The 24807-nt window shown below is 56.9% G+C and overlaps 1 protein-coding gene across 2 annotated transcripts in view; it reads right to left on the reverse strand.

Moving 5' to 3' along the window:
* The window catches only part of gnao1a (guanine nucleotide binding protein (G protein), alpha activating activity polypeptide O, a), a 37189-nt gene that overhangs the window by 7551 nt on the left and 4831 nt on the right, over positions 1-24807 (reverse strand). The window contains exons 3-8 of one of the 2 annotated variants that reach the window (XM_053884715.1): positions 20976-21117; positions 10479-10639; positions 9842-9970; positions 9614-9743; positions 7226-7379; positions 6103-6884 (exon numbers count right to left, since the gene is read on the reverse strand). In XM_053884715.1, the coding sequence (XP_053740690.1) occupies positions 6697-6884; positions 7226-7379; positions 9614-9743; positions 9842-9970; positions 10479-10639; positions 20976-21117 (904 nt within the window). In that variant the 3' untranslated portion in view covers positions 6103-6696. Of the gene's footprint in view, positions 1-2647; positions 2802-6102; positions 6885-7225; positions 7380-9613; positions 9744-9841; positions 9971-10478; positions 10640-20975; positions 21118-24807 lie in introns of those variants that run through there. The other variant, XM_053884717.1, reaches the window with a different exon arrangement.

Raw genomic sequence — 24807 nt, forward strand, 5'->3', positions numbered from 1 at the left:
TGAGTTCACGAGTCAGTGAGGCACGTCCGAGTCCACAAGTCAGTGAGGCATGTCCGAGTTCACTAGTCAGTGAGGCATGTCCGAGTTCACTAGTCAGTGAGGCACGTCCGAGTCCACGAGTCAGCGAGGCACGTCCGAGTCTCAAGCCTTAGTTCACGAGTCAGCGAGGCACGTCCGAGTTCACGAGTCAGTGAGGCACGTCCGAGTCTCAAGCCTTAGTTCACTAGTCAGTCAGGCACGTCCAAGTCCACAAGTCAGCAAGGCACGTCCGAGTCTCAAGCCTTAGTTCACTAGTCAGTCAGGCACGTCCGAGTCCACAAGTCAGCGAGACTTAGTTCACAAGTCAGTGAGGCACGTCCGAGTTCACGAGACAGTGAGGCACCTCCAAGTCTCAAGCCTTAGTTCACGAGTCAGTGAGGCACGTCCGAGTTCACGAGTCAGTGAGGCACGTCCAAGTCTCAAGCCTTAGTTTACTAGTCAGTGAGGCACGTCTGAGTTCACAAGTCAGCGAGGCACGTCCAAGTCTCAAGCCTTAGTTTACTAGTCAGTGAGGCACGTCTGAGTTCACAAGTCAGCGAGGCACGTCCAAGTCTCAAGCCTTAGTCCACAAGTCAGCAAGGCACGTCCGAGTCTCAAGCCTTAGTTCACTAGTCAGTGAGGCACGTCCGAGTCCACAAGTCAGCGAGACTTAGTTCACAAGTCAGTGAGGCACGTCCGAGTCTCAAGCCTTAGTTTACTAGTCAGCGAGGCACGTCTGAGTTCACGAGTCAGCGAGGCACATCCGAGTCTCAAGCCTTAGTTTACTAGTCAGCGAGGCACGTCCGAGTTCACGAGTCAGTGAGGCACGTCCAAGTCTGAAGCCTTAGTTTACTAGTCAGTGAGGCACGTCTGAGTTCACAAGTCAGCGAGGCACGTCCAAGTCTCAAGCCTTAGTTCACGAGTCAGCGAGGTACGTCCGAGTTCACGAGTCAGCGAGGCACATCCAAGTCTCAAGCCTTAGTTCACGAGTCAGTGAGGCACGTCCGAGTTCACGAGTCAGTGAGGCACGTCCAAGTCTCAAGCCTTAGTTTACTAGTCAGCGAGGCACGTCCAAGTCTCAAGCCTTAGTTCACGAGTCAGTGAGGCACGTCCGAGTTCACGAGTCAGTGAGGCACGTCCAAGTCTCAAGCCTTAGTTTACTAGTCAGCGAGGCACGTCCGAGTTCACAAGTCAGCGAGGCACGTCCGAGTCTCAAGCCTTAGTTTACTAGTCAGTGAGGCACGTCTGAGTTCACAAGTCAGCGAGGCACGTCCAAGTCTCAAGCCTTAGTTCACGAGTGAGCGAGGCACGTCCGAGTCTCAAGCATTAGTTCACGAGTCAGCAAGGTACGTCCGAGTTCACGAGTCAACGAGGCACATCCAAGTCTCAAGCCTTAGTTCACGAGTCAGTGAGGCACGTCCGAGTTCACGAGTCAGTAAGGCACGTCCGAGTTCACGAGTCAGTGAGGCACGTCCAAGTTCACAAGTCAGCGAGGCACGTCCAAGTCTCAAGCCTTAGTTCACGAGTCAGTGAGGCACGTCCAAGTCTCAAGCCTTAGTTTACTAGTCAGCGAGGCACGTCCGAGTTCACGAGTCAGTGAGGCACGTCCAAGTCTGAAGCCTTAGTTTACTAGTCAGTGAGGCACGTCCGAGTCCACAAGTCAGCGAGACTTAGTTCACGAGTCAGCGAGGTACGTCCGAGTTCACGAGTCAGCGAGGCACATCCAAGTCTCAAGCCTTAGTTCACGAGTCAGCGAGGCACGTCCGAGTTCACGAGTCAGTGAGGCACGTCCAAGTCTCAAGCCTTAGTTTACTAGTCAGTGAGGCACGTCTGAGTTCACAAGTCAGCGAGGCACGTCCGAGTCTCAAGCCTTAGTTTACTAGTCAGCGAGGTACGTCCGAGTTCACGAGTCAACGAGGCACATCCAAGTCTCAAGCCTTAGTTCACGAGTCAACGAGGCACATCCAAGTCTCAAGCCTTAGTTCACGAGTCAGCGAGGCACGTCTGACTTCATAAGTCAGCGAGGCACGTCCAAGTCTCAAGACACAACACGTGCCTGCAAGGAGTCAAATGCCAGGTCTTGAGGCTACCGGTTCATGACTTGTTTGGGTCTAACATCCAAGTCAAAATGACGAATTGGGATTACAGGTCACAAGTCCAACTCATGTCACAAGTTCTGTCCTTGCTGCTTTATGTCTCCAGCTGGACCCAGAGGTTACAAGTCATGAGTCACAACCTTTTTTTTCACTGTTAAGTGAGGACTTGAAGACTGCTAGTGACTTGGAGGGCTTGTGTAAACGTGTCCCAGGTCCTAACCTACGACACTCAAATCCAGACCTCATAGTCACATTTAATAGCCTTGAAATTTCGGCCAGGTCATGTTGAAGACCTCAAACTAGGACTTGTTGGTGAGACCAGTGACCTGTGCTTTGTGTCTCAAGTTACAACCCTCAAAGCACAAGCAACATACAGTAACATCCAAGTCATGAGCAACCTTCAAGTCAACAGCTCAAACACTTGATTTCAAAGTTCCAACAGTCAGGTCACAAGCAAGTCTGAGGAAGGACTTGAAGGAACTCCAATGGGACTCGGAAGACGAGGGGCTCACCAAGTCGAAGCGTGCGCTCACCTGTGTACTCGGGGAAACAGATGCTGAGCGCCGACTTCTTGATCTTCTCCGCGAACAGATCCTTCTTGTTGAGGAAGAGGATGATGGAGGTGTCGATGAAGAACTTGTTGTTGCAGATGGAGTCAAACAGCATCAGCGACTCGTGCATTCGATTCTGAGAGGAGGCAGAGAGGGAGGAAGAAGAGAGTGCTGAGTGGTGGCCACACACAGAGAAGGTTGCTGCTCTCCAGGACCAGAGAAGAAAAACAGCCACTCGAGGAGGTTGTCAGGTGTTGTTTAATTCTTCTGATGAATACAGCGTGAATAAATATCAGCAGATAACACCAGACCACAGTGACTCGAGGAGCATCGTCTGTCGGCAGTGACTCGAGGAGCATCGTCTGTCGGCAGTGACTCGAGGAGCATCGTCTGTCGGCAGTGACTCGAGGAGCATCGTCTGTCGGCAGTGACTCGAGGAGCATCGTCTGTCGGCAGTGACTCGAGGAGCATCGTCTGTCGGCAGTGACTCGAGGAGCATCGTCTGTCGGCAGTGACTCGAGGAGCATCGTCTGTCGGCAGTGACTCGAGGAGCATTGTCTGTCGGCAGTGACTCGAGGAGCATCGTCTGTCTGCAGTGACTCGAGGAGCATCGTCTGTCGGCAGTGACTCGAGGAGCATCGTCTGTCTGCAGTGACTCGAGGAGCATCGTCTGTCGGCAGTGACTCGAGGAGCATCGTCTGTCGGCAGTGACTCGAGGAGCATCATGTGTCGGCAGTGACTCGAGGAGCATCGTCAGTCGGCAGTGACTCGAGGAGCATCGTCTGTCGGCAGTGACTCGAGGAGCATCGTCTGTCGGCAGTGACTCGAGGAGCATTGTCTGTCGGCAGTGACTCGAGGAGCATCGTCTGTCTGCAGTGACTCGAGGAGCATCGTCTGTCGGCAGTGACTCGAGGAGCATCGTCTGTCTGCAGTGACTCGAGGAGCATCGTCTGTCGGCAGTGACTCGAGGAGCATCGTCTGTCGGCAGTGACTCGAGGAGCATCGTCTGTCGGCAGTGACTCGAGGAGCATCGTCTGTCGGCAGTGACTCGAGGAGCATCGTCTGTCGGCAGTGACTCGAGGAGCATCGTCTGTCGGCAGTGACTCGAGGAGCATCGTCTGTCTGCAGTGACTCGAGGAGCATCGTCTGTCGGCAGTGACTCGAGGAGCATCGTCTGTCGGCAGTGACTCGAGGAGCATCGTCTGTCGGCAGTGACTCGAGGAGCATCGTCTGTCGGCAGTGACTCGAGGAGCATCGTCAGTCGGCAGTGACTCGAGGAGCATCGTCTGTCGGCAGTGACTCGAGGAGCATCGTCTGTCTGCAGTGACTCGAGGAGCATCGTCTGTCGGCAGTGACTCGAGGAGCATCGTCTGTCGGCAGTGACTCGAGGAGCATCGTCTGTCGGCAGTGACTCGAGGAGCATCGTCTGTCTGCAGTGACTCGAGGAGCATCGTCTGTCGGCAGTGACTCGAGGAGCATCGTCTGTCGGCAGTGACTCGAGGAGCATCGTCTGTCGGCAGTGACTCGAGGAGCATCGTCTGTCGGCAGTGACTCGAGGAGCATCGTCTGTCGGCAGTGACTCGAGGAGCATTGTCTGTCGGCAGTGACTCGAGGAGCATCGTCTGTCTGCAGTGACTCGAGGAGCATCGTCTGTCGGCAGTGACTCGAGGAGCATCGTCTGTCTGCAGTGACTCGAGGAGCATCGTCTGTCGGCAGTGACTCGAGGAGCATCGTCTGTCGGCAGTGACTCGAGGAGCATCATGTGTCGGCAGTGACTCGAGGAGCATCGTCAGTCGGCAGTGACTCGAGGAGCATCGTCTGTCGGCAGTGACTCGAGGAGCATCGTCTGTCGGCAGTGACTCGAGGAGCATTGTCTGTCGGCAGTGACTCGAGGAGCATCGTCTGTCTGCAGTGACTCGAGGAGCATCGTCTGTCGGCAGTGACTCGAGGAGCATCGTCTGTCTGCAGTGACTCGAGGAGCATCGTCTGTCGGCAGTGACTCGAGGAGCATCGTCTGTCGGCAGTGACTCGAGGAGCATCGTCTGTCGGCAGTGACTCGAGGAGCATCGTCTGTCGGCAGTGACTCGAGGAGCATCGTCTGTCTGCAGTGACTCGAGGAGCATCGTCTGTCGGCAGTGACTCGAGGAGCATCGTCTGTCGGCAGTGACTCGAGGAGCATCGTCTGTCGGCAGTGACTCGAGGAGCATCGTCTGTCTGCAGTGACTCGAGGAGCATCGTCTGTCGGCAGTGACTCGAGGAGCATCGTCTGTCGGCAGTGACTCGAGGAGCATCGTCTGTCGGCAGTGACTCGAGGAGCATCGTCTGTCGGCAGTGACTCGAGGAGCATCGTCTGTCGGCAGTGACTCGAGGAGCATTGTCTGTCGGCAGTGACTCGAGGAGCATCGTCTGTCTGCAGTGACTCGAGGAGCATCGTCTGTCGGCAGTGACTCGAGGAGCATCGTCTGTCTGCAGTGACTCGAGGAGCATCGTCTGTCGGCAGTGACTCGAGGAGCATCGTCTGTCGGCAGTGACTCGAGGAGCATCATGTGTCGGCAGTGACTCGAGGAGCATCGTCAGTCGGCAGTGACTCGAGGAGCATCGTCTGTCGGCAGTGACTCGAGGAGCATCGTCTGTCGGCAGTGACTCGAGGAGCATTGTCTGTCGGCAGTGACTCGAGGAGCATCGTCTGTCTGCAGTGACTCGAGGAGCATCGTCTGTCGGCAGTGACTCGAGGAGCATCGTCTGTCTGCAGTGACTCGAGGAGCATCGTCTGTCGGCAGTGACTCGAGGAGCATCGTCTGTCGGCAGTGACTCGAGGAGCATCGTCTGTCGGCAGTGACTCGAGGAGCATCGTCTGTCGGCAGTGACTCGAGGAGCATCGTCTGTCTGCAGTGACTCGAGGAGCATCGTCTGTCGGCAGTGACTCGAGGAGCATCGTCTGTCGGCAGTGACTCGAGGAGCATCGTCTGTCGGCAGTGACTCGAGGAGCATCGTCTGTCGGCAGTGACTCGAGGAGCATCGTCAGTCGGCAGTGACTCGAGGAGCATCGTCTGTCGGCAGTGACTCGAGGAGCATCGTCTGTCTGCAGTGACTCGAGGAGCATCGTCTGTCTGCAGTGACTCGAGGAGCATCGTCTGATCATCTTACACACACCCCTCTCTCTCTCTCTCTCCCTCTGTCTCTCTCTCACACCTCTCTCTCTCTCTCCTCCCCCTCTCTCACACCCCTCTCTCTCTCTCTCTGTCACACCTCTCTCTCACTCACCCCTCTCTCTCTGTCACACCCCTCTCTCTCTCTCTCACACCTCTCTCTCTCTCTCACACCCCCCCTCTCTCTCTCACCCCTCTCTCTCTCTCTCACACCTGTCTCTCTCTTTCACACCCCCCCTCTCCCTCTCTCTCTCTGTCACACCCCTCTCTCACTCCCTCCCTCTCCCCTCTCTCTCTCTCTCACACACACCTCGACAGCTGCGTGTGTGTGCTGGGGCAGCAGCGCTCAGACACAGCAGCAGGTGAGCGAGCAGTTTCCGTGGGGCAGAAACAGGCGGCGGCCCAGCGCGTGGTGGACCAGGCGAGGCAGCGGAGGCTGCCGCTGCCCGGCCTCGTGAGCTGGACCTCAGGAAGGCGGCACGGTCCACATGACCCGTGGAGCTTCTCCATCAAGTTCACAAACCCTGAAACCTACAAGTCAAGAGTTTGGAAAGGGAAAGTGTTTTTCTTCTGGCCATGACGCTGTGTTTTGAGCACTTTAAAAACACTTGGCCTTTGGCTGTGTATTCTGCCTGTGAGGTGCCGTGTTGCTCCTTCAGACACTTGCATTTGTTTCTTTGCGGCGGGTTTTTGGGGGTCCTGCCTTTCAGCGACTCTGAGTGGAGAGTTTGCTGGGCAGAGGCTGACCCGGTGTTGTGCGACCAGCGACTGTGTTTTGGGTTTGGACTCATCTCGCTGCACCGCCGCTCCAGTCACTGACAGAGTCAACTGCACAAAAGGTGGAAACAAGTCTCGCTCCAGTGGCGAGGCGCGGCGCGGCGCTCAGTAGAGGCCGATGCCACGCAGGTTGCTGGCGATGAGAACATCCGTGACGGCGTCAAACACGAACTGGATGTTGTGGGTGTCGGTGGCGCAGGTCACGTGGGAGTAGACCTCCTTGTGCGGCGACTTGTTCTTGCTCTCGTACTGCGACTTGATGTAGGCCACGCCCTCCAGGTACGTGTCTGGACCTGCGGAGACACAAGCCACAGGAGCGTCACCCGGCGGCGGGTCATGTGACCTCACATCACATGCAGGGACCCGGTGGAGCCTCTCGCCACTCTGGCCCCGAGCTCACTGGCGGTGACAAGGACTTGAAGCTGAGTGCAGAGCCTGGCGCCGGCCGGGAGAAGGTCTCGTCATCATGATGGCGTGTTCCTCCCACCTGCAGAGGAGGCCTGACTGCTGGTTCCCACACACCGGCCTCCTCTCTCCACTCTGGCAGAGGAGGAGCCGTGAAGCAGCCGGGGACTCGATCCAGTCGGGCCCGGCTCTGGAGCCCAGCTGCTTCGGAGGTTGGAGCTTCACGCACCTGTGTACTCGGGGAAGCAGATGGCGAGCGGCGACCTGGGGATCTTGCTCTGGAACAGATCCTTCTTGTTGAGGAAGAGGATGATGGCGGTGTCGTTGAACCACTTGTTGTTGCAGATGGAGTCGAAGAGCTTGAGCGACTCGTGCATGCGGTTCTGCAGACAGACACGGCGTCAGCGCACACGCAGGCGGGTCCTCGCAGCATCACATCAGACCGTGGGCAAGTCATGGCAGGAAGCTGCCGTGTCGGACCAGGCCATGCTGCGGCTCACGCGTGGGACGTGTCACGGTCTCGCGTCCCAACTGACGCTGCAGCTTCGCTTCTCAAGCCCCCAAAACAGGAGGTCGCTGAGCTTTTCCAACTGTGGAGTGGAGCTGACTGCCAGACGCCACACAGCCTTCACATTATGACCGGCGGGGGAACGTGGGGCAGGCAGCGCTGTGAAGACGGGAGGCTCTGGCTCAGCGTTGTTACCGCGGTCATATCTTACGGCTCCTGGATGAACTGGCTCACAGCTTCTCCTGTGGTCACACGCAGACACACAGTGGGAGACCACAAGTGAACCTGGAGCCCGTCAGGATCCTGCAGCCTTTCAAGGCAACGACACTGGAGCCTCTGCCTCGCGTGAAGCGGGAAGCAGGTTCTCACAGGAGCCGCCGGCCCGTGGGAGGCGGAGCCACAAACCACGGCGTCCACCTGAGTGATGGTCTGCACCCGAGCGGAGGAGAGTCCTACCTGAGTGGGCGGGGCTTCGGCAGGAGCTCGGACTGCTGATGGGTTAGAGAGGACAGTCGCTGGCGAGCGTGACAGGAGGAAGCAGCTGGAGGGCGGAGCTTAGCACAGGAACAGAAGACGGACACGCCCCCCATCCCAACACACACATGCACACGCACACACCTGGTGCTGGAGAGAAAAGAGCGTGGAGACGAGTGTGTGGGACAGCAAGTGTGTGAGAGTGGGTCTGTGTGTGTGGTGTGTGTCTGTGTGTGAGTGTGTCTGTGTGAGTGAGTGTCTGTTTGTGAGTGTATCTTTGTGAGTGTGTGTATGTGTGTCTGAGTGTGTGTGTGTGTGTGAGTGTGTGTGAGTGTGTCTGTGTGTGAGAGTGTATGTGTGTGTGTGTGAGTGTGTGTGTGTGTGTGAGTGTGTCTGTGTGTATGTGTGTGAGAGTGTATGTGTGTGTGTGTGTGTGTGTGTGTGGTGTGTGTGTGTGTCTCTGTGTGTGTGTGGTGTGTGTGTGTGAGAGTGTGTGTGTGTGTGAGTGTGTGTGTGTGTGTGTGTGCGTGCGTGAGAGTGTGTGTGTGTGTGTGTGTGTGTGTGTGTGAGTGTGTGTGTGTGTGTGAGTGTGTCTGTGTGTATGTGTGTGAGAGTGTATGTGTATGTGTGTGAGTGTGTGTATGTGTGTCTGAGTGTGTGTGTGTGTCTGTGTGAGTGTATGTGTGTGTGAGTGTGTATGTGTGTGAGAGTGTGTGTGTGTGTGTGAGTGTGTCTGTGTGTGTGAGTGTGTATGTGTGTGAGAGTGTGTGTGTGTGTGTGAGTGTGTGTGAGTGTGTCTGTGTGTGTGAGTGTGTATGTGTGTGTGTATGTGTGTGAGAGTGTGTGTGTGTGTGTGAGTGTGTGTGAGTGTGTCTGTGTGTGTGAGTGTGTGTGTGTGTGTGAGTGTGTATGTGTGTGAGAGTGTGTGTGTGTGTGTGAGTGTGTGTGAGTGTGTGTGAGTGTGTCTGTGTGTGTGAGTGTGTGTGTGTGTGTGAGTGTGTGTGTGTGTGTGTGTGTGAGTGTGTGTGTGTGTGTGAGTGTGTGTGTGTGTGTGTGAGAGTGTGTGTGAGTGTGTATGTGTGTGAGAGTGTGTGTGTGTGTGTGTGAGTGTGTGTGAGTGTGTCTGTGTGTGTGTGTGTGTGTGCGTGCGTGAGAGTGTGTGTGTGTGTGCGTGTGATGACACTGAAACGCAGAGAAGACAAAGGTGTAGAGCCATTCCGGAGCGGAGAGGAAGTACCAAGCCAAGAGGACGAGTCCAGGCGCGCGAGTCTTTCAACATTGATCGCGTCGCGAACTAGCGCGGCAAAATGAGCGCGACATCTGCGGCGAGTCTCTCGTCCCTCGGCGAAGTTGCTCTTGCTGTTACGCAGGGCTGGGCCTCCTCCACACTCACCTTGCTGGTGGAATTGCGCCTGCTCCATCGGTTGAAGAAGCTCGCGCGGCACCTATCAGGTACCTATCACCTATCACCGTCCACTTTAGTTTGTCGGAGAAGCACACTCTATTTCTCTGTCACCGCTTCCCAGTTCCGCTTCCCATGCTAACAGCTAGCTCGGCTGGCCTGAGAGGCACTTGCTGTGGCCCCCGCACTGGCGGGGCCCCGGGGCCCCCGGTGACCGCGGAGTCAGATCTTACCGTGGTCTCGTCCTCGTGCAGAACCTGGTCGTAGCCGCTGAGCGCCACGCAGAAGATGATGGCCGTCACGTCCTCGAAACAGTGGATCCACTTCTTCCTCTCCGACCTCTGACCCCCCACGTCAAACAGCCTGCAGGACAGGAGGGGAGCGTGACACCGGCCCGTTGGTACGTCGGGGCGATGGCCCAGCTCTGTTTTCATGTGCTGAAGGTGGTGTGGGCCTGTCACCTGAAGTGGAGGTTTTTGAAGGTGAAGTGTGTCTCCACGATGCCCGTGGTCTTCACCCGGGTCCTCAGGATGTCCTGCTCTGTGGGCTGGTAGTCGGCAGCACCGATTCGGTCTAGACTGTCCAGGTAGCTGCCGAGACAGACCAAGGTACCTGCTCAGCTGTGTGTGTGTGAGCCAATCAGCTCCCAGGACAGGTGTCACCTGACGCGATGTTTGAGTGACATTTGGCTGCATGCAAGACACTCGAGTGTGTGTGTGTGCGTGCGTGTGTGTGGACAGGTCTCCCAGCTCTGCCCCAAGCTAGTGACGCAGTGGGCGGAGCCCCTCGGCCCACAGTCCACTCACTGACCGGTCAGGTGACTGCTGACCCTCGGCTGATCGGTGGAACCCCATCACATCCTCGTCCTCTCCCAGCATGCGTGACACATCATCAATAGAGTCGTCATGGCGACGGCGCCGACAGGCCAAGTCCCGCCCCCAGCCTGAACATGGCTTTCTGAGTGGCTGCTGACTTCTACGCCGCCTGCTAGCAAACCTGGAGCGTCGCTTCCATCTGCTGCTAACGGTCAGGAAGAGTGAAGCTGCCACTCCAGGACTGAGGTGAAGACTCAGGGCGGTGCAGGGCTCGGGTACGTACTATTGTGCTGAGTCGTTGAGCTGGTACTCTCGGGCGCGGCTGAAACACTCCTGGATTCCTGAATCGGACCACAGCCGCATCATGGCGGAGAGCAGCTCTGCCGAGTACGGCTCCGTGTCCTCCATGCGACTGACCACGTCGCACACCATCTTGGCGTCGGCCTGGAGGAAGAGCAGAGAACACCGGGTCAAGAGGCGGGACCGCCGAGGCTGCAGAGGAAGGCGCGGACTGCTTTCACACTTCAGGAGCAATCGTGAGGCTCGAGTCCCAGACTTGGGAACAGAGAATCAAAACACAGTCGGGCTGCTAGCAGGAGGCTAACAGAGCTAGCATCGCGGTTGTGGAACGGAGCTGCCGCTGGCTGCTCGGCGTGGAGCGCTTTGACGGCTCGGCCCCGGATCTGAGGGACTCGCTGCACAGCGATTCAGGGCCAATGCGGAGGCTGACAATGTCTTTGAAGCCTTTGAAGTGCTGAGACGCCCAAGCCTCCACCACAAACACACGTTGGCACAGAAGACAGAAGGCTCACACTCACACTCACCCCCCCCCCCGCCTCTGGGCCTGGACACACGACTCTGGACCAGACTGAAGCCCAGTTCGTTTGACATCTTCCTGTGAGAGACTGGTCCTCACAAGAACAGGATACAAGCACACACACACGCAGCGGTGGAACAACGTCATCTTCAGCGTGGACCAGAGCTCAGGCTCGGCGTGTTGCTATAATTAGCACTTAGCTGCGGCGGCGAAGGAAGCTCTGGTGAAATATTCATGAACTGCGTCGCGGAACATCTGCTCCTGGTTGTGAGAGAAGTTCCACTGAGTCCCGGCCTGCGATGACCACACGGCGGAGGAAGAGGATGATGAAGACGAGCGGTGCGCTGAACTGACTCGGAGCTGTGAGTCAGGATTCATTGGGAGGGGCAGCAGTCGGCGTGGGTTTTGTGACCAGCTGATCAGGAGCGGGACAGGACTCTGGGCTGACTGGGTCCGGTCCTGTTGGGAGCCGGCACCTGGGTCACCACGCGAGCTGGCTGTGCCTCCCTCTGGGGACCAGGGCTAGCGTGACTCCTGCCCCTGACCTGTTGCCAGGCCTCAGGCGCGGGACCACTGAGGGCGACCCGAAGAGACTCGTCCTCTCCTCCCCCGATACCCGCACTCCTTGGCATCACGTGACTCTCGGCTGCAGTTGCCATGGCAACCGTGCTGGATCTCTGATTCTCCCGCCCTTCTTGTCCCTTCTTCACCCCACCAGTGATCCGCCACCATCATGGACGGACAGGTACATTCCTCCCTCTCTCTCGCTGTTGCTGAATAAGGGGAGTGATGAAACATTCTGCAGTCGTGACGCACCGTGTGTGTGTGTGGTCCGAGCTCTGCTCCACACACACGCGTCACGTGACCACGCGGCGGTGACCGGCCTGCGTGAAGCCTCCACTCCAGTGGCTCACTCACGCCCCCCGGTGGCCAGGAGGATCACAGCAGCGTGTGCAGTCGAGCCTTGGAAGCGCAGCAGGTCTGGATGCATCATCTTGGCGCCGCAGCTGAAGCAGCCAGCGGTGGAAGCTCCGCTTGGCTCAGACCTGAGGAGCTGCAGACTTCTCTGGAAACATGGTGCGATGTGCTCCACCACCAGAGCCAGTGAGAGGCTTCAGCGCTCCAGGTCTCAGCCTTGCCGAGCTGCGAAGCTCCTGTTGGACGAAGCCGGTGACCACAGAAAACCAGCTCTGCCTGCTGACTCGGCTCTTTCTTCACCATCAGGTCGCCCTCTCACGCAACATTTTCTCTCCCTCATCCCTCACGGCCATTTAAAGGAAGCTGGAAGTTGGAGCGAGAGCAGGGGGCGACGCCAACTGAGCAGGGCTTGCTGCGTCTCAGCAGCCAATCAGATGCCTGGGAGCTGATCAGCTGACCGCATTCAGGCTAGAGTGGTTACTACGGTAACTTGTTGGTTCCCTGGTGACTGGAGAGAAGAGGGGGCCCGGCGCTGAATGGTGACACACACACACAGCGCATGCAAACACACACACACACTGACAAACACTTGTGCACTTGTGACGTCTCAACTGTGAGATAAGAGCTGCTGAGTTACTTTATCTTATTTTCACAGACACACTCTTCTGACTCTCACACGCACGCACGCACGCACACACTCACACACACACACACACAGGGTGATGGCCAGGGGAGGTCCCCACAAGGACAGAGAGACAAGTGTGTGTGCTGCTGCTGCTTTTCATTGTAGAAATGCACAAGACTAGAAAGCAGCAGATCAGCTGCCTGGTTGAGTGGAGGCTTTGAAAACGCAGCCCCTTCCACCCCCCGACACACACACACACACAGTTCATGCTGTATTGAGGCTGCAGCTCTCTGAGGAACAGAGACACACACACACGGATCCAGGACTGGCCAGAGTGGCCCCGTCACAAAGGAAACATCGGAGCGTGGAGACATGAGCCCCGCGGCGCCTCCTCTGTGGCTCGGCCTCCTCTGCTTCACCTGGGGCTCCAGCGCACATTTGAGAGCGGGAACCTTGAGTCCTGCGTTGCTGTTTTGTAAGCAAGTCGTGAACCGCCGTCATGATGGAAGGCATCTTCCAAGCTTCCACTCGACCTGAGATACAGATCTACTGACCAGGCCCACATGTTGTGATGGAGGGACATGGACCTTGATATGAACCCTTGACATGTTCTCAAGTGTGTCGCACATGGAAGAGAACCTGCTCCCGGGGTGGAAAGCCAGGCCGACACATCACCACAAGGCGGCGCCGCCACGCTTGACGCCTGACCCCATGGAGCACAGGAAGAGTGGAGTGGCTCCCGTTGATGTGACTGGTGGAGTGGGGCGCCAGAATTTTCCACCACGCCGCTGCTTTCCAAACCGCATTCTATTGCATTAAGATGGCGATTTGAAAGGCAACAATGGCACAGCTGAAGCTGGAGCACAGGCCGGTGGCAGCCACGCTCATGGCTACAGTGTAAACAGACAAGTGTGGCAGCACTGAGCCGGACGGTCGAGAAAGTGAAGCCAGCCTCATAATATCTCACCACAACTGACAGAAGCCAATGATGCCAGCTGCTGACAGCACGTGTGTGAGGGAGGGGGGAGAGAGAGAGAGAGAGGGAGAGAGAGACGAAGAGCAGAGACACCGAGAGCCGAGCAGGAGAAGGAGATGACTGAGGCTGGAGAAGAAGAAGAAGAAGAGTCTGCAGCACAGAGACACTGCCTGAGCCAGCGAGCAACAGAGCTGAGCCAGAGGACAGCAACAAGACGCTCCACACACACACTCAGAATCCAAGCTCTCAGCTCTGCAGATCCAGGACAAGCGCGTGATGTTTGCGGGGCTCACAGGGACACCCCCCGTTTAAGTCTTCATCAGTCATCGGAGGGCAGATGCCTCCGTTATAGAGTGAATTATTGAAGACACACACACGTCACAGACACAGAGTCGGTCATTTCCAGCAGGTGCCCGCCCCTTCCTCCCTCGCACTGTGTTACCGTGGCAACAGCAGCCTGATTCTCCTTGAGAGGCTGCAGAAACACAAACACACAAACGATGACGCTGACTCGGCACACGCCGTCTGTCCGGCCACCGCCTGACCGACACCATCTCCCTCACCTGGTCCACAGGTCCACCATCTCCCTCACCTGGTCCACAGATCCACCATCTCCCTGATCTGGTCCACAGGTCCACCATCTCCCTGACCCGGTCCACAGGTCCACCATCTCCCTCACCTGGTCCACAGGTCCACCATCTCCCTCACCCGGTCCACAGGTCCACCATCTCCCTCACCTGGTCCCAGACCTGGTCCACAGGTCCACCATCTCCCTCACCTGGTCCCAGACCTGGTCCACAGGTCCACCATCTCCCTGACCCGGTCCCTGACCTGGTCCACAGATCCACCATCTCCCTCACCCGGTCCACAGGTCCACAATCTCCCTGACCTGGTCCACAGGTCCACCATCTCCCTGACCCGGTCCCTGACCCGGTCCACAGGTCCACCATCTCCCTGACCTGGTCCACAGGTCCACCATCTCCCTGACCCGGTCCCTGACCTGGTCCACAGGTCCACCATCTCCCTGACCCGGTCCCTGACCTGGTCCACAGATCCACCATCTCCCTCACCCGGTCCACAGGTCCACCATCTCCCTGACCTGGTCCAGTGGTCCACCATCTCCCTCACCTGGTCCCAGACCTGGTCCACAGGTCCACCATCTCCCTGACCTGTAAATCACTTGTTGGATGTTGGCCCCCACCACAGGCTCCCAGGTGCCTAACCTAATGGCCCCAGGCTGAGCTAATCCTGAAGAGTGGACGACTCAAAATCATTTCACCGGCAAGACTTGAGTCACTAGACAGGAAGTGGACCTGAATCACTCACACCAAAGGAAGGAAGGACAGAAAGGAGTCCGGTTTCAAAACAACAAATCAGAGCAAACGCCAGACGTCTGTGGTACGGAAGACAAAAACACTCGACCGTAGAATGACAGTCCACAAACCAGGGATGCGCAAGAGGAGCACGACTCGACAGGCGACCTGGTGAGTCCTGCAGGCTTCCTGGGACACAGCAGAAGCAACACGACACCACACGAGTCCAGAGTCATGTTTCCACAGACTCTCACACACAGGAACAGGAAGCGATGTCACCAGCGATGTCCAGTGAAGGTGCTCTCACGGCACGTGTCCATCTCGGGCCACGGCCGTTCCTGCAAAGGTCCCAGAGTGACGGAGCAGTTGCTGACTCCAGGTGAGTCGCTGCTGCTGCAGGGGAGCAGCCCAGCGTTCCTCACAGCAGCAGAAGCTTCCACGCGCAGGTGTGCAGCCCCGCAGCCATCAAACTGAGCCCCACTCCCTGCTCACGTCTTGGCCATGGAGCCAGCGCGCCGTCCAGCAGAGGGCTCCCACTTCTGCTCGGCAACTCAAATGACTCACTGGAAAATGACTCGAGTCACAGGAGGCAATGACGTTTGAATGGACGGATGTCGACCATGAAGCGATGCTCGCGTCACAGAGTGGCGCTCGGCCGGTCACTTCTTCAGCGGAGGCTAAAAATATCCCTCCGTGGAGCGCAGACAGGAAGAGAGGCGGAGAGGGAGAGTCCTGCTGGAGTGGATCTGCTCACCTGCAGGGAGCAGCAGCAGCCCATTGATTGGTGCTTTAAATGCCACAGCAGCAGCAACCGACACACACTCACACACACACACCATCTTCCTGCTCTGACCATAACTGCTCAGGAGTGACTCATAAAAGCTGCTGTCTGAAGACATTTGCTGTATTGGCCTCACAGCCAGTTCAACTTTTCAAATGACACGTTGCTTTTCCCTCAGATAACCTGAGGAAAAAGAGTTGGACAGCAAGAGAATTGTTGGTTGGCAAGCAAAACACATAGAAACAAAATATGAATACAGAAAAACAGGTCTATTGGGAAAGTAGTGTGACAAGAAAAAGCAACTTTGAAATGTAAACCTGAGAACGTGAGCGGTCCAACATCTTCACACCTGTTGGCACCGTGCAACTCGACCGTTTCCTTTCTTCATGTCAGTGTCTCTTCTCCTCCTGTTCTTAGAGCACGGCCCAGCGTCTGGGTGGGTGTGTGTGTGTGTGAGGACCAACTCCTGGAAGCACAGGTGGAGGTCACTGTACCTGGTTCAGTGTTGCGGCTCAGCCACAGCTTCAGGGGGAGGGGCTTAAGCTAGGAAAAATCAACACCAAATATAGCGACGCCAGCGCTAACATGGGGCCGATGACACAGGGCGTCTCCGCTGAAGCACAACATGCTTGGCCTAAGGTTTGACTCCTTTAAGAGGCTTTGACCCTGAGACAGAACAGTTCGACAATTCAGGGGTCAGAGGTCATATCTAGAGTTTTGCGCGGTCATGTGACTGAACATCTGACCGTCTCCAGAGTCAGGCGGCACCCGTCCTACTGCAGGCAAAGCCACCGATGGTCCGCCGACTGAGGGAAGGATGGAGACTTCCTCATGAGGTGAGGTGGATGACACGCCCCCTCCACCAGCAGAGGAGGCGGAGAGTTCGTGGCTGTGAGCTCCGGCTCATGACACGAACTCTCCACCTCCTCCGAGAGCCGTGTTTGGAATGTTCTGCTCCTCCAAGATCCAGTCAGTCTCACAACCACACAGAGGTCCAGCATGAAGGCATGGCCTCGCAGGTGACCAGCTCTGCTTCTGAAAAGCGGGAACCAATCCCAGCTCTGGAACCATGGAGTCAAACTCCAGCAGTCTCTCTACTCAGTAACACTTTTGGACCCAGGCGTCTCTGCGTCCGCTCCAGTGGATCACAGCGGCGGGAGAGTCAGCTGGTTGGCGAGGAGGCGCCAGGAGTCCATGTGCTGGTCATGTGACGCCGGCAGCCGCAGCAGCGGCCTGGCCCAACACCCGCGCGCGTGTGTGTGTGTGTCGCTCCAGGGCAGAGTCAGCAGGAGCCGCTCCGTGTGGTGTGTGAGAGTCTCCAGACCCGCAGCTGAGGTCGCTGAGCGCGGCGTGGCCAGGGGCTGCTGTCCGTCCGTCTCTCTGTCCGTCCACTCCGTCTGCTCAGGAGGCAGCAACAGTCACGTGGTCAGGTCTGATGCAAGGCCCGGGCGCCTGGTCCTGCGCCGCTTCAGGTCCCAGGTCTTATCCATCGAGCCGCAAACACGACTCCGTCACCACGTGTCACCACGTGTCACACGCCACGCGAGCGCTGCTTCCGACCGTCTCCGTCATCATTCATTCCAAGGTCGGTGGCTGGAGAGAGGCTCCAGGACCCAGCTGGCCTCAGAGAATCTGCCCAGAGCGAGGCGGCTCAAAGCACCTTTGGGAGTCGAGTCTCACACATGAACTAGGCCTCATCATCGGGGTGAAAAAGACGAGAAGAGACAGATCTTCCCGAAAATCAAAAGACCCGAGGCAGTACGGCATCATGAGAGCTGAAGAGCGCTGCTTCTGTCGGGTCACTGTCTCATCCTGAACAGCCATGTTTGACTCAGTCAAGGCGTCGGCTCGCGCGTGTCAGGTGGCCACCTGCCGAGCCAAAAGCCTCAGACTCAAACAAGCGACATCTCCAGACTTGGAAGCTTGAAACTCTCACTCGCCGCTTCCTCTCACGACTCGACCCCGGCGTGAGCCCGCCTCCGTCATGCGAGGACGAGGCGTCTCCACAACTGCAGCCGACTGACGCCAGTCAGAGACGGATGGCGTTCGTGAGACGGTGAATGTTGACCAATCAGCAGATCAGTTAGCGTGGCTCCGCCTCCTGCCGACAGTGCAGCCCCTCCGCCCCCACTCACCTGTGTGGCTCACACAGACAGATAAAAATAGCCGGAGAAAAGAGAGCGAAAGCGTCGGCATCATGAAAGCGAGACTGTCGAAGCTCAAAGACAAGCGTTGCCTAGCAACAGGGTGAGATTTGGGAGCATTTTTTAGATGAGGACCTGTGGGCAGGCGGCACGGCGTCAGGCCTGTGGTCCCGAGTCTCACCCGGAGCTTCACCGGCCTCGTGGGAGACCAAGGTCAGCTCTGGACAGTCTTCAGAGTGGAGCGGAGCTGTCACATGAGCTTGTTTTGCCACCGCCTCGTCTCTCTCACACACACACACACAGACACACACACCCTGGAGGACAGGCAGCTACAGGCAGGAGCTTGTCTGCAGCCTCCTGCTGGTCCCCTCCTCATGCACCTGTTTACCTCTCCTGCCCACCCACCCACCCACTGTCCTCAGAGACAGGCAGTGTTTGGCTCAGCAGCTGCAGCTGACTTTCACTCTCTCAACACCCTCCTCCACCAGACCCCGGTCCAGCAACCCTGACACAACGGCCCGGCCTCCAGAGCTGTGGGCGGAGCAAGTGACGGAGGCGCTCTGTGTGGAGGAGGGAGCCCCGGGACAGAGCTGCCGAGGCACACAGAGGTCAGTCGCTGAGGTCACGACGCCATCACGGCCGAGCAGAGCGAGGGGGGTCAGAGGAAACAATAACTCAGGTCTCTGTTGGAGCCTGGTGAGAGGCCCTCTATTCATAGCTGTGTGAGTGTGTGTCACGCTGCCCTTGGACACAGCCTTGTGGAATGTGTGGAGAGCGCGACAAACAGTGCGTTGCCACGGCAACAAGCCAAGGACAGCAGAGCAGATGGGTGTTGCGGAGAGACGGGGTGGCAGGTGTGAGTGTGTGTCTGCTGCTGAGGTCTGAGTGGCGCATGCTTCTGCTCTCACCTCTGCTTCTGAGCATGAGACCGAGCCAGCAGCCGCACCGCCTTCCTCCTCCTCCTCCAGCTCCTGCTCGCTCTCGTGTCCATCACCACTGGAGCGGCTCCACTCACCTGCAGGCGCTCGGGACGGCGCCCTAACAAGAGGCAGCCACCAGCCGCAGCTCTGTTGCTGGACCTGGCAGCGCTCAGTCATGACTGCTCAGTCATGTGACCTCACAAGCAGCGCATCTGCCACCGCTTCGCTTCACGCCACTTGACAGCAACAGTAAACTGATCGGGGAACACACACACACACACACAATCAATAAGTGTATTGTTATTTCAGACCTGGTCTTGGTCACTGGGCTCTTAAAAATTAGTTGCCTCCGGATGAAATTGAAACCAGTGAGACGTGTCTGTGTGTGTGTGGTGTGTCTGTGTGTGTGTCTGTCTGTGTGTGTGTCTCTGTGTCTGTCTGTGTGTGTGTGTGAGTGTGTCTGTGTGTGTCTGTCTGTGTGTGTGTGTCTCTGTGTGTGTGTGTCTGTGTGTGTGTCTCTGTGTGTGTCTGTCTGTGTGTGTGTGTGGTGTGTGTGTGTCTGTCTGTGTGTGTGTGTCTGTCTGTGTGTGTGTGTGGTGTGTGTGTGTCTGTCTGTGTGTGTGTGTCTGTGTGTGTCTGTCTGTGTGTCTGTGTGTGTGTCTGTGTGCGTGTCTGTGTGTGTCTGTGTGTGTGTGTCTGTGTGTCTGTGTGTGTGTGTGTGGTGTGTGTGTGTGTGTGTGGTGTGTGTGTGTCTGTCTGTGTGTGTGTGTGTGTGTCTGTGTGTGTGTGTCTGTGTGTGTGTGTGTCTGTGTGTGTGTGTCTGTCTGTGTGTGTCTGTGTGTGTGGTGTGTGTGTGTCTGTGTGTGTCTCTGTGTGTGTGTGTGTCTGTGTGTGTGTCTGTGTGTGCCTGTGTGTGTCTGTGTGTGGTGTGTGTGTCTGTGTGTGTGTCTCTGTGTGTGTGTGGTGTGTGTGTGTGTGGTGTGTGTGTGTGTCTGTGTGTGACTGTGTGTGTCTGTGTGTGACTGTGTGTGTGTCTCTGTGTGTGTGTGTGTGTGTGTGTCTGTGTCTCTGTGTGTGTGTCTGTGTGTCTGTGTGTGTGTGTCTGTGTGTGTGTCTGTGTGTGTGTCTGTGTGTGTGTCTGTGTGTGTGTGTGTGGTGTGTGTGTCTGTATGTGTGTGTCTGTCTGTGTGTGTGTCTGTGTCTGTGTGTGTGTGTCTGTGTGTGTGTGTGTGGTGTGTGTGTCTCTGTGTGTGTGGTGTGTGTGTGTGTGCAGAGAACAAGCCAGAACCCGGAGCCCACTTCATTGATGTAACACGAGAATGAAACGATCCCGTCCTCACAGAGGTCACTTCTGTCGAGTCAGTACCACGTGGCTCCATGTCATTTCCAAGTGAGTCTTTGATTGAATCTTTTGGTCTGTCAGACGCTGCTCCACGCCTCTGTTGGGCTGTTGTTTTGGCTCCTTGGTGCCTCAGCCAAACCTGGACCTCAGCACGGGTGTGTTCTGATCCGCAGCCTGAGCAACGGAGAGCCGTGCAGTTTGGGAGCGTGGTGTGGCTGAGAGACAGGGAGGGAGCGAGCCAGCTCTGCTGCGAGTCTCTGACGGACGCCCCCGCCTCACATCACAACCACGTCCGCTGCCGGCTGAGACTCGCTGGCGCCGACCTCTGGATCCCGGGAAGTCACACGCCGCAGCAGAGGGACGCTGTGGCGCCCCTCCACCTCTGCGCACAGGCTCGTCCGCTCACAGGAAGTGGACAAGGCGTGAGGTGCCAAACCACAGGCTGATTTCAGACGTCACTGACTGTTATCTCTCATGCACTCCATTCACCACGCGGCAGAGCAAGACCCTCTGTCCTCCTGACTCTGCTCACTTCCTTCCAGCCCACCTCTTCTGCCCCGACCAGGTAGCTCGAACGAGGCAAGCAGGCTCCCGCGACACTTTCACCATTTCTGCTCAGACCACACAAGACTCGCTCCACGCAGCTTCTGCTGTGCTAGCGTGCACAGAGTGCGCCCTGCAGGTGTCAGCTCCACCCTGGACGCCGCTGCACTACAGTGGGATCCTGAGAAGGCAGAGGGAGTCACCTTCTGACTTCAGCCTCGCAACTTCACACATGACTTCCTGCTTTCCAGCGCAGGACTTCCTGTCGCACCTTTTGCGAAAGTGAACGTGCTGCGCTGGTCTGTTGCCAGCAGGGCGCGCGAGTCCGGACGTTACCTTCAGCAGCTGCACCACAGCAGACCAGCCAACGTGAGCGGAGAGGACCTTGCGCTCACACTGACCTTGCGCTCCTTGTCGCCGTACTCCAGGCCCAGCGTGTCCATGGCGCGGACGATGGCTGCCAGCGACTGGATGGTGTTGCTGTAGACCACAGGCTTGTACTGCTTGACGTCGTCGCCCGAGAAGCCGTCCTCGTGGATGATCCTGGAACGCAAGCAGAGAGCGGCTCAGAGACACAAAGCAGTGACGCCACCTCCAGGTGGCGCTGTTGTGTTGTAGAGAGCAGCAGAGTCACTCTCTCAGTGGCCGGGTGACGCTGAATCCAGGACGTCCCTCCACACTTCATTCTAGTTTGGACGGCACCATTTGAGTCATGAACGGCTCCAGCACTCTCCACTGCCTCCATCCTTCCGTTGAGATGATGCCGGTTCTTCCCTTTACTTGAATCGGTTCATTGTGAATTTGAAACCACACTAGACCCCGAGTGAGTCCGGGCCCCGAGTCCAGTCTCTTCGGTTGTTGACCAGCAAAAGTCAGCCGGAACTCACCAGCACTGTTTGCACAGGCTCTAACAGGAAGTCAGCTCAGTTGCTTCATGTGAAATACTCACAGTTGAACAAGCTCCGCGGGCCGCCGGTGGCAGTAGCACCGCGGCGCTGCGATCGGACCCACCGGAGAGGCTGAAGGACAGCATGCAGCATGGGCTGGATGTGTTTCACCGAGACCACTGAATGCTGAGTTTCCTCAAGTGGAAGTGTTTGGCTCCTGTCTCTCCCAACGTTTCCTGAGAGCGTCACTGAAACAGGCTGCTCCACTCTGAAGCTCCCTGGAGGAGAAGGTCACTGAGGGCAAGAAAGCCCCCAACTGCTGGACGTCCACGCGGCTGGAGGAGGACTTCACCTCGCGCCGCGGCTCCCTCCTCACGCCTGTTCAGCTGACGCGCGCGCGTGACCTCTCACGCTCGCTCTCCTGTTTCCTCTCGGACCTGAATCTGCATCACACCGCCGAGCAGATGCGCTGAAGGTGTGATTCCCACCAGGGTCCAGTGGACTCACTCAACAAAAATACACAATGATGAGGGCTGAAAACGTGCCGTGTTGAGCTGGTTTTCTCTTTCGCCTTTTTCTGGGAGACTTTTGCCTCCACTGTCTGCCTGTGTTGGAGGTGACTTGGAAAGTCGAGGAGGGATTTGGATGACATTTTCTGGAAACCTGGGAACTGGGACCAGGAACAAATGCAGACCCCTTGAGCCGACGGTTTCAGGCCTTCAGTCCAGTTCAGCCAGGGCTTTGCTCAGTGCCTGAGGTCACTTTCCTTCCCAGCAGCCTTCGCTCACCGGAGCGGGTTCAAGTCCCAGTGAGGCAGGCGGGGCGGGCCGCCCGTGCCGCGGCAGGCTCATGTGACCGGAGAAGGTGGAGCACGTGTTTGCACGAGCACACACCACGGTTGACCCTGCGCTCGGACGACGCACCTCTCATTCCGGACGGTCACATGACATGTGGCCACACACATCAGGTCCAGTGTTCCTGATGCACCCTTGAGCGGCTCATGCTCCGCCTCTGAAGGGCCACGTCGCTGACTCAGCAGCGGCCTCGGCCGCACAGCTCTTACCAAAGAGGAAGCTGGCGACTTCCTGAGCAGATGGAGGGGAAGTGTTGCTGAATAATTGATCAGCTCTTGTTAGAGGCGCTTCACATGCACGCCACATTCTTTGTCTTTCTCTCACCGGTCTCACCCCCCCAGCATTAGCTTGTGGCTAACCCAAAGAAGAGCGCCGCGCTGTCACGGAGACGCGTGGCGCCGCGTGGGGACGCTCTCCTGCTGCCGCCCCGCCGCGCCTCGGACGCCGCGCTCAGTCAGCCAACAGCCGTGCTTCAGTACGTGGTGCGATGCAGTTGACTTGACTGAAGAGCTTCACACACTCTGGCTGAGTGATGCAGCTCCTCAGGTCTGTCCAACGGGCCAAACACAACGGCCGGCAGCGCCTCCATCTCCGCTGCCACACGAAGGCGCCGTGGCTCGCGGCCTTAGCTTCACGACCAAACGCTTCTTTCACGCTAGCGACATCAGTGACGCTGACTTTTCATCGGCCCTGTACGCAGATGCACATGCCCTTCATGAACCGAACTATCGTTCGTCCACCAGGTCACACGACCCATCTGAAGTGCTCTGTGGCTTCCCTCCAAGTAGCAGAGCCCTCCCTCCCCTCCTCCGCGCTCTTTGTGCCCACACTTGTATGGTGGTCCATCACTACACTCACACACGCCTCTGTCCTTGTGGGGACCTCTCCTGGCCATCAGCCTCTCACCTGAACACCTGAACCAGGACTCTGGACCAGACTGGAACCCAGTTAGAATCACCCCATTATTTTGGAATTTTCACCCTCAGATTGAGTCTGAACCTCATGGGGACCGGAAAATATGTCCATTATCTGTGCAGAGGTGTTGACAGGCCTGGCACTCAACTGGGCCTCCGCTCGACCAGGGCCACCCAGTGGACAGCTGAGAAGAGTGTGTGTGAGCGTGTGTTGGCAGCGTTAGTGCAGGGCAGTGTATGAAGGGATGAAAGAGAGCAAGAGAGAGATAATTAGAAAAAAGAAGCTATAAATAACCGGAGCGATGGAGAGTGTGAGCGGACGCACACACACAGACACACAGACACACAGAGACACAGGGACACAGAGACACACACACACAGACAGACACACCACACACAGAGACACACACACACACAAACAGGGACACACAGAGACACACACACACAGACACACACACAGAGACACACACACAGACAGACACACCACACACAGAGACACACACACACAGACACACACACAGAGACACACACACAGAGACACACAGACACATACACAGACACACACACACACAAACAGGGACACACAGAGACACACACACACAGACACACACACAGAGACACACACACAGACAGACACACCACACACAGAGACACACACACAGAGACACACAGACACATACACAGACACACACACACAAACAGAGACACACAGAGACACACACACAGACACACAGAGACACACACACACAGACACACACAGAGACACACACACCACACACAGAGACACACACACAGACACACACACACACAGAGACACACACACACAGACACACACAGAGACACACACACCACACACAGACACACACACAGACAGACACACCACACACAGAGACACACACACAGACACACACACAGACAGACACACCACACACAGAGACACACACAGAGACACACACACAGACAGACACACCACACACAGAGACACACACACAGACACACACACAGAGACACACACACAGACACACACACACAGAGACACACACACACAGACACACACAGAGACACACACACCACACACAGAGACACACACACAGACACACACACACACAGAGACACACACACAGACACACACAGAGACACACACACACAGACACACACAGAGACACACACACCACACACAGAGACACACACACAGACACACACACACACAGAGACACACACACAGACACACACAGAGACACACACACCACACACAGACACACACACAGACAGACACACCACACACAGAGACACACACACAGACACACACACAGACAGACACACCACACACAGAGACACACACAGAGACACACACACAGACAGACACACCACACACAGAGACACACACACAGACACACACACAGAGACACACACACAGACACACACACACAAACAGAGACACACAGACACACACACACAGACACACACAGAGACACACACACCACACACAGAGACACACACACACACACACACACACACACACACAGAGAGTGGAGCCGGGGCAGCAGCTGTGAGTCCACGCTGCAGCGCTGGCTCCAC

Source organism: Synchiropus splendidus, chromosome 14 (assembly GCF_027744825.2).
Source record: "Synchiropus splendidus isolate RoL2022-P1 chromosome 14, RoL_Sspl_1.0, whole genome shotgun sequence".
Taxonomy (NCBI): domain Eukaryota; kingdom Metazoa; phylum Chordata; class Actinopteri; order Syngnathiformes; family Callionymidae; genus Synchiropus; species Synchiropus splendidus.